Source organism: Haematobia irritans, chromosome 1, assembly GCF_050003625.1.
Source record: "Haematobia irritans isolate KBUSLIRL chromosome 1, ASM5000362v1, whole genome shotgun sequence".
NCBI classification, from domain to species: Eukaryota; Metazoa; Arthropoda; class Insecta; order Diptera; family Muscidae; genus Haematobia; species Haematobia irritans.
In genome coordinates, this window is record NC_134397.1 from 178,313,632 (window position 1) to 178,323,255 (window position 9,624).

General features: G+C 38.2%; 1 protein-coding gene across 3 annotated transcripts; it reads left to right on the top strand.

The window, feature by feature from the left end:
* The first annotated feature begins 4,335 nt into the window (after positions 1–4,335).
* Positions 4,336–9,624, top strand: LOC142222173 (uncharacterized). Of its 3 annotated transcripts, none has more exons than XM_075292175.1 (2): positions 4,336–4,472; positions 6,182–9,624. In XM_075292175.1, the coding sequence occupies exon 2, from the start codon at positions 6,330–6,332 to the stop codon at positions 9,186–9,188; it is 2,859 nt and encodes a 952-aa protein (XP_075148290.1). In that variant the 5' UTR covers positions 4,336–4,472; positions 6,182–6,329; the 3' UTR covers positions 9,189–9,624. The 3 variants fall into 3 exon arrangements, with proteins under 3 accessions (XP_075148290.1, XP_075148291.1, XP_075148292.1); XM_075292176.1 differs by having other exon boundaries at positions 4,370–4,472; positions 6,185–9,624; XM_075292177.1 differs by lacking the exon at positions 4,336–4,472 and having other exon boundaries at positions 5,796–6,780; positions 7,339–9,624.

Sequence of the window (9,624 nt, forward strand, 5' to 3'; positions counted from 1 at the left end):
TCTTTGTTTTTTTTTTTTCTTATAAGCTGGATATACACAACTAGCAAAAACTTTGCTAAAACACTACAGAAACTTCGCAAAACGGCATACCGGAAAATAATGAAAGCCAGATGTAAACAATCGATAATAAAGTATCGTCGAAATTTCCCAGTAATACAGTTTTACCATTTAATTCAAATAGGATTAAAATGTAAACTATCGATAATAACGTCCCACGGAATTTTCGCGCCCATTTATAAAGCTGACATTATTTGTACTGACGCACTTATTTACAAATTGTTTTAAATTAATGGATATCAGAAATAGAGCGCCATTTTAGCACTGAACATATATGTTCTGGATATTTCATATAACTGTTTCATCCAATATGTACTAAAAATCAAATCAGTGTTGCCAAGTGAATGACGGTGACCTAATTTTGTCAACGGCGGCTGTTACCAAATTTTTAGGGTCAACGGCGACATTGTTATGCTATCGTTATTTATTGGAAATAACATGAAAAGAGTATGAATATTTGCCTCCGGCGTCGGCAGCTTATCCATTTGACGGCGGAATTACTCATTATAACGTCAAACGGTTACGAGATTAGATAATCTTACAATCAAATTAACATTTCATCCATATCTTCTGAGCAGAGAATGAAGCCGCCGAGTCGCGTCGCCGATAATTTTTTGCTAGTCGTCGCCATCTCGACGAAAATGTAGCCGCCAATTATGTGCTTTACAGACGACAGTAATTCTGGATGACAGTGATCGTGTCGTACATATCCCATATATTGTGCACATTATATGTTAAGTCCGAAGGCATAATCGATACTGCTGCATGTTTATGGGATCGATAACACATTTAACGACTATTTAGTCATCGCTGACAAGTCGTATCGATCCGACACACTGTAAGATTCTTTACAAACACCGACATTCCGTCCGGAATAACTGATAGTCTCTAAAGCGCATTAATCAAAAATATCGTTTTAATTCAGAAAAATGTATTAATAATTGTCGTATTTTTTGTCAAAATTTTGAACTTTTCCTCCACAACAGAGAATGAAGCCGCCGAGTCGCGACGCTGATTTCAGTTGGCGCCGACCAGTTTTTGTCAGTCGCAGCTGCCGCCGAATTAATCAATTTAATTATCAAAAATATCGATTTAAATCAGAAAAATGTATTAACAGCTGTTGTATTTTATGCCAAAATTTTAAACCTACCACACACAATCAATTAATTTCAAGCCGCTATAACAGTTTTGCAAAAATGTAGCTCAGGAAATTTGAACGAAATTTAAATTAGATTGTAAGATTGGTTGTACAACTAATCTCACTACCATTCGCATAATGCGCTTTACAGACTATCAGTTATTCCGGACGACAGTGCCCGTGTCGAACATATCCCATATATTGTGCACATTATAAGTTAAGTCCGAAGGCATAATCGATACTGCTGCATGTTTATGGGATCGATAACACATTTACCGATTATTTAGTCATCGCCGACAAGTCGTATCGATCCGACACACTGTAAGATTCTTTACAAACACCGACATTCCGTCCGGAATAACTGATAGTCTGTAAAGCGCATAACTTCAAATTGATTCTATAACAGAGAATGAAGCCGCCGAGTCGCGCCGCCGATTTTAGCCGTCGCCGACCCGTTTTTAGCAGTCGACGCCGCCGCCGAATATGTCGACTCATCTCCACTCAAATTTAGCCGCCAATTAATCTAAAATATTGATTTATATCAGAAAAATTTAATAATATTTGTTATAGTTTTTGCCTAAATTTTGAACTTTCCACTTTCAATCAATTAGTATCAAGTTGCTATAATAGTTTTACAAAATTTTAGCTCAAAAAAATTGAACGAAATGTAAATTTGATTGTAAGATTGGTTGTACAACTAATCTCATTACAATTCGGAAAACTTCAAATTGATTTTATAAAAGATAATTTTGCGCCGCCGAAGAGACAATTTTTTTATCGGCTTAGCCGTCAAGCCGCCGCCGCCGGAGGCAAAAATGTAGGGTTAGCCGCCGCCGACAAAAATGGGTCGGCTTCATTCTCTGTTCTATAAAGGATAATTGTGCGCCGCCGCCGGAGGCAAAAATTTAGTTGTTGTTGTTGTAACAGTTTTTATTGTAGTTTCATCCATTTTGTTCTATGCTTGTGTAGTTTAGCTGGTAGTCAGATCAAGGAACTCTGCGACAAGGATGGCGTGTGTCCAGAGTGATCTGGTTGTGAGGCGGGTAGGCTTAGCTGGGCAAGCAAACAGGTGACGAGTGTCATGTGGCCCTTGATTACAGATGGGACACACGTCAGCTACGCTGCTATCAATCACTGATAAGTATGAATTGAGGCGGCTGCACTTGCCTGATCTTAGTTGGGCCAAAACTACCCTTGTCTGGCGTGGAAGGTCTCTCTCCTCCAGTGCTATGGGCGACGGTCGGACTCCGAGAACAGGATTAACCTTGTAGCTTCTCACCACTTCAGCGACAGTATCCTCATGAATCCTTTTCAGACCTGTCTGGTATGCTGCCTTATCTAAAGGCTCTCTTTTGTAACGCTGGATCTCGGGCTCTAGAAGGTGAAGATCAACCCTTACATTCCTGGGTGGAGGTTGTCTATCCACAAGATGGTGATTCGGATGACAACTTCGATGGCAACCCAAGAGGTACTGCTTTGACACCATGTAGTTGTGTCGAAGCTCTGGGATGATCTTGGTCTCCGCATAAAGGTGATCCAGAGGTGTACTGCGGAGACATCCTGTTGCGGTTCTAAGGGCAGCGTTCTGACAGGTCTGTATGTTATTCCACTGCGTATCGCTTATTTGAGGTGTCCACACTGGCGCTGCGTAGTTTACCACTGACCGGCCAATTGCCTTATATATAGTTAGGTTAGGTTAGGTAAGATGGCAGCCCGATGTATCAGGCTCACTTAGACTATTCAGTCCATTGTGATACCACATAGTTAACAAGGTTTCTTTGTCCGCACCCCAAGTGCTGCCGGCAAACGACTTGAGGACCTTGTTTCTACCGCGGAGCTTATCACAAATTGCAGTGGCATGGGCGGACGACTTAAAAAGGCTGTCGAATGTGACCCGAGAATCTTGGGGTAATTTGTTGTCGGAATTGTTTCGCCATCGACACTGACATTCAACTGTCTGCGTACTTCCGCCGTCCATGTAGTGAATAGTGTGGATGAGGATTTGGTGGGAGAAATCCTCAAATTTCTTGCAGTAAAATAACTGGTAAGATCAGCGAGGTAGACATTCAATCGATCGCAAATGTCATTAACAATGGGCCCGTAACAATGGACGGCGCAACTTCGCGTCTTCATTCCAAATTAGAATTAAAATTACATTGCATTCAAATTTTTTGAGCTAAATTTTGAAAGTAACTGGATACTGATTGAAAGTTAAATATTTTTAACACATTTTTCTGATTTAAATCAAAATTTTTGATTAATTGGCAGCGCGAATCGGCGGCTTCATTCTCCGATCTAAATGTGATTGGTTGTACAATAAATCTCATAACCGTTTGGATAACTTCAATTTTAATAATTTAATTCCCCGCAGCAGAATATACAATTTTGTAGCGGCCAAAATTTTGTGTCAATGGGTCAGCTTCATCTCTAAAGCCGCGTAGCACAATACATTTATTTGCTCAATATGGCCTAAAAAATGAATCTGAACCGAACATAGCATACCACTTGCTGTTTTCTTAGGCTTGATTTCACTAAACACTTGAAATTGTATTTGAAAGAGGGTTGAATTTAAGCATTTTTGCGTTGTTTGTTTTTATTGTGATGAGCCAATTTGCCAAGTACTATTTGATATACAATAGTACTTTTTCATTACCATTCCTGCTGGAAGTTTTAGTCTACCATCCCTGTCGTGAATAAGTGCTTACTTCGCTTGCAGTTTTCATAATTGCTTAAGTTTTGTTTAAAAATATAAAAATTAGACATTCTTCGTTGAGCCTTTGCTGTGTAGACATCGTTCCTTGCTTGTGAAGAGAAACCTTTTTGATTTTGTATTCAGTTCTAACTGTGTGCATTGATTTGAATACTGTTGGACAATTTCATTGTCTTGTTGGTGGTTGTTATTTTGTGTATCTGGTGTGAGTGGTTGTGCAAAATTAACCGCTGGCCTTAGTGGTGGCCATGGAAAGTGGTGTGGAGGAGAAGGCTGGGCCTTCTAAGTCCATGATTGTTTGTCATATTGATACTGACAAAAAATGTGACAATAAAAAGAAACTGACGAAACCTATAAAAGGCAGAAATGTTAGACCTGCGATTATTAATAATTGTGAAGTAGCTGAAACGGGGGTTGACGAGGCTATGAATGTTGATGTGATTGTTAATGATGGTGATGGTGGTATTGCGGCGAAAAATGCGAGACCGCGAGAAGAAATGGTGGTACATGAAAGCAAAAAAAGAAGAGTGAATGATTCGTTGGTGAGATATTCGAATAATCATAAAGGTGAGCCACACGTATTGGTAGACACCTCTGAGGTAGATAATGGTACTAACAAAAAAGTTAAAAATGGTCTCTATTTTGTACAGAAAATAAGAGACATTAAGTCTGACGAGTTTGACAAGATCAAGAAGATCGATGCAATTGGTGTTACGTTATATAAATTAACGTTTGAGGATGTTGAATCAGCCAATAAATTTTTAGACAATGAAGAGTTGAGGAAAAGAAAGTTGAGGGCCTTTGTCCCCAGAAACTTTGTTGAAACTTTCGGTGTCATTAGAAATGTGCCTTTATGCTATAGTGAACAAGAGATTTTAGAAAATGCAACTTCAAGTATCAATATTACTTCTGTTAAACGTTTTACCAGGCGCGATGAAAAAGAGGTGGGTGTTTTTCATCCAACTGAAACAGTCAAAATTGGCTTTGCGGGTGATGATCACCCTAGTTGGATAGTGTTTGAAAAGTCTGTTCTGGTTGTCAGCACATACTATCCTGCTATCAGACAGTGTTACAACTGTGGTCGCTTGGGCCATACTAAACTGGGTTGTCGGTCGAAGAAACGATGTATAAAATGTGGTGCTGATAGTGAAGTCTGCAATGGCCAATGTGGTGGTAAAAAATGCATTCTGTGTAAGGCTGAAGGCCATCTTGCTAGTGACAAGGAAATTTGTCCGAGCTGGATAAAAGAAATAGAAACCAACAAGATTATGACGCGTAAAAAGATGTCAAAACGTGAGGTACTTCAGAAATACAACAACCAAAATCGTTTTGATCTTTTAGCTGATGATGACAGTTTTCCGGAATTATCTAATGGAAGGAATAGAAAGAAGACTGCCCCAGTGAGGGAGGATATGAGAGACAGAGATGTTAATCAAATTTTAACCCCATACACTTATAGCTCTGTGGCTAAGAGGCAGAGAAAAGAATATGTTCATCGCACCGGTGTGCAAACTCATCCGAGGATGTTTCCGGAAACGCAGCCCTCATCGCCTGTTTATATGACAAGTGAGCTGAGAGTCAGTGAACTCGAGAAAGTCACCAGTGAGATGCTGGCTTTCATGATGGACTTTTTCAAGATGTCTGGTAACACTGTTGCTATAGATGCTGCTAATCATTTTAATTCGCGCCTGGTAAAATGTGGTTTGGTGCCTCAATCTTCTAATTCTAGTCTTTTATCTAATTCTTCATTTTATGGTAAAGATACTACAGTATAATGTGCAGTCGTTTACAAAAAACAAGAATTATCTAGAATTTTATGCGAATAACTACAACTTTGACATTTTAGTGCTGTCTGAAATTTTTTCTGAAAACAGAGATAATAGAAATAGAATGATTAATTTCAATCTTGTTCAGAAATTCAGACCTGATGGCTATGGGGGTGTAGCCATTGCTCTGAGGAAATATATAAAATTTTCCAGAATCGTATTTGAAACTGAATTTGACATAATAATTGTCAAAACCAGTAATCTTCATACAAATTTTACAATTGCGTCGGTTTACTTCCCTCCGTCTATGCCATTGTATATTCTGGCTGGTGAAGTAGGAAGACTATGCAATTTTTTAGATAGACATGAGAATGTTATTCTGATGGGAGACTTCAATGCTCGTAACACTGTTTGGGGAGATAATATCTCCAATAGAAAAGGGAAAGAACTGGAAACCATTTTTAGCTACTCTAGATTAAAATGCATCAATTCCAATAACATCACTTTCAGAAGGAATGACGAGTCTGATGGTTCGGTGCTCGATCTCACTTTCATTAGTACATGTTTGGAGGGAACATGGACTGTGAGCGACTGTTATCTTGGTGGCAGCAGACACTTTCCCATTACGGTTGTCATAGATTCAAGGAAAAAATCAAAGATGAAATTTCTATCCAAAAATAAACTTCTGATGTCGCTTTCGAAGTTGGAGCTTGAGCCGGATTTGGATAGTATACAAAAGTCTATGAAAGATGAAGTTGAGTATGCCTCATATGTTGTTCCAGATGGACGTAGCCCAAAGTTTTGGTGGAGTGAGGAACTCAAGGTTGGGTTTCGCAGGCAGTGGGCGGCTGCTAAGAAAGCCAGGCTTTTTCCCTCGTATAACAATCTTGAAGATGCTAGAAAAGCGACTGAGCACTGGAAGAATATGGTGGCTGAGGCCAAGAAAAAGTGTTATCTTGCCAAACTAGATGAAATCAACAAGTCTCCCAACACTAAAAATGCCTGGAAGTTTATTAATAACATCCGTGGAAGAAATAATCCTACTAGATCTATTTGGAATGATGAAAATAATGCTGTATACTTGGAGCACCTTAAAAATCAAGTTACTGGTGAGAATGTGATTATTGATTTTCCTTTGGTTAATCACTTCATTGAACCATTTGATTTTGAAGAGTTTATTTTGTGTCTATCTGGAAAAAGGTCTCAGTCGGCTGGAGGACATGATGGAATAACGTATAATATGATTAAATCTCTCTCGGGCATTTCCAAACGCGCTTTGTTAACAGCTATGAACAATGCTTTTTTGACTAACACCATTCGAGATGATTGGAGAATTATAAAAATTGTGCCTATACCAAAACCGAAAAAGAATCATAATGACCCTAAAAACTTTCGGCCAATATCATTGATATCGGTGTTTCTAAAATGTATTAATTTAATGGTGAAAGAAAGAATCTCAGTACACTTTGACAGTGTGGATATTATACCCAGAAGATCATTTGCATACAAAAAGAATTCTTCCACAAGTACATGTATTAATGAACTCTTGCATAGAGTTGCCTTGCTTAAGGCCAACAACTTCAAGGTTGTTATTCTGTCTCTTGATATATGTGATGCTTATAATTGTGTCAAGATTGATATGCTACAGAGAAAACTCATCCTTTCAGGTTTGGATACTGCGTACTGTAACTGGATCATTAATTTTCTCTCTCACAGAATACTGAAGTTGAGTAATTCGGAGGTGTCTGTGTACAATGGGTTGCCACAAGGTAGTTGTCTGTCGCCACTGCTGTTTAACTTATACACTGCCAGTCTTCATACCCTTGAGGATGGCAATACAACTATTTTTCAATATGCAGATGACTTCATCATAATGTCGTATCACCGTGATTTTGCTGAGGCTAGATCGAACCTTATTGACAAGGTAAGAGAATTCATGGACACCTGTAGAAATCTTAATTTATCCTTTAATCCATCCAAATCGAACACAATGTATTTTGCTAAAAATGGTTTTAAAAATATTGATATGGTTATCGATGGTACTAGAGTTGAGCAGACGAAAAAACTGCGATTTCTAGGCAGAATTGTCACGAATTCCTTGTCGATAAAGGACCATTATGATTCTATTTCAAAGGAGACGCAGAATCGTGTAAACATGCTTAAGTGCCTCACTTCTATTCGAGGGGGTTTGCATCCCAATGTTGCGTTGAATGTGTATAAAAGCATTGTTAGATCAAAGATAGAATATGTGAGAACCACAGCGGCAGATGCCCCGAAGAGTATTAATAAAAGAGTGGAAAGATTACAGACTGACATGTTAAGGAGAAGTCTAGGTGTTGCCAGATCTTCCCCCACACATATTGTTTATGCATTGGCTCATGAACTCCCCCCAGAGTTTAGAGCAGTGTACCTGACAGCGAAAGAACTCATTAAGGTGCAATCCAGAGATAAGGTGCTGTATGATCTAGTGTCTGATAATCCAAAAGTCAACTCCAGCTACAGTTACGTATATTATGAATTTCCTCAAATTTTTGATAGTATTGAGCACATTTCTAACTCCTTGACATCTAGAAAAGTTACTGTCAGACTCAACCTATTGCCTAATGGGAAGAATAACTATCCCATAGATATATTAAAGTCCATCTACCTCAGCGAAATTGATGGCTATAAAAATTTTAATTTTACTATTTTTGCTACTGATGCTTCTGTTTCTACTAACTCTATTGGCTGTGGTATTGTCAATGTATCCACAAATCAACGATTTCTTTTCAGAATTGGTTTTGCTGCCTCATCCACTTTTGGGGAACTATGGGCATTAGTCAAGGCTCTGGAGATTGCCATTGAACATGAAGATGACAAGTGTGTACTGTTCACGGATAGCCTTGCTGCATGCAAGATTATTGCCAGTGAAAACACCAACAACTACATTGCCGCTACATTTCATCAAAAACTTCAAGATTCTAACATCAATAAATGCCATATTGTCTGGATTCCTGGTCATAGAGGACTGAACATAAATGAGTTAGCAGATGAAACAGCCAAACTTGCTGCAGAGTGTGGGGCACCCCTTAACCCTAAACTCACTCCTGAAGAAGGCCTAAACAAAATCCGAACAGCTCTATGGAATAATTGGAATTTAGAATTCAAGAAAATTTCTCTCTGCAAAAGCATCAAAGCCAGCAAATTATTTGAAGATGTTAGAATAAAGCCGTGGTTTTCGAAGTATATGTTCAACCCCCAAGAAACCAAAATCATCAATCGATTGCACACAGCCCGTACGTATGACAAACCTTTTCTTTTAAAAATTGGAGCTATCAGCTCAGATGTCTGCAACGAATGTTTGGATGCGGAATCAACACATCATACAATTTTTGATTGTACAAAATTCGATGCTCTAAGACTGAAATACAATTTAACTAATCGTTTTACTGATGTTTATGACATCCTGGCTACAAAGGACATAGATTTATATAAATCTCTCGTTAATTTTATTATTGAAACTAACGTTTCAATTTAATTACTTGATTGAATCAACAAGACTGATATGGAATTCATCTGTGATATTTTATGGCTTACGCCTAATCGATTTAAACTAACAACAAACCTAACCTGTGATATTTATAAGCCTGATACATTTATGCCGTCGTCACATTTACAATAATAATTGACTAATTGACTATCATTTATATTTTGAATAACTGATCCTAAACTTTTGTCATGGCGAAACATATGCACTATTTATACCACTCACACCTGATAATTAGAGTCTACTCATATCGGGTTCGATAGCTTCTAATCGGGGCTTTTTTGGCTCAACGAAAGTGTTCATTTGTTTATTTCCGGTGTAGTTTGGGTCTACATCGATCGGTGTATATAACCTGGCCTTTTAATGTCGAAGAGACATTGCCATTAATTAATCAAAACCCAAAAAAAAAAAAAAAAAAAAATAAAAA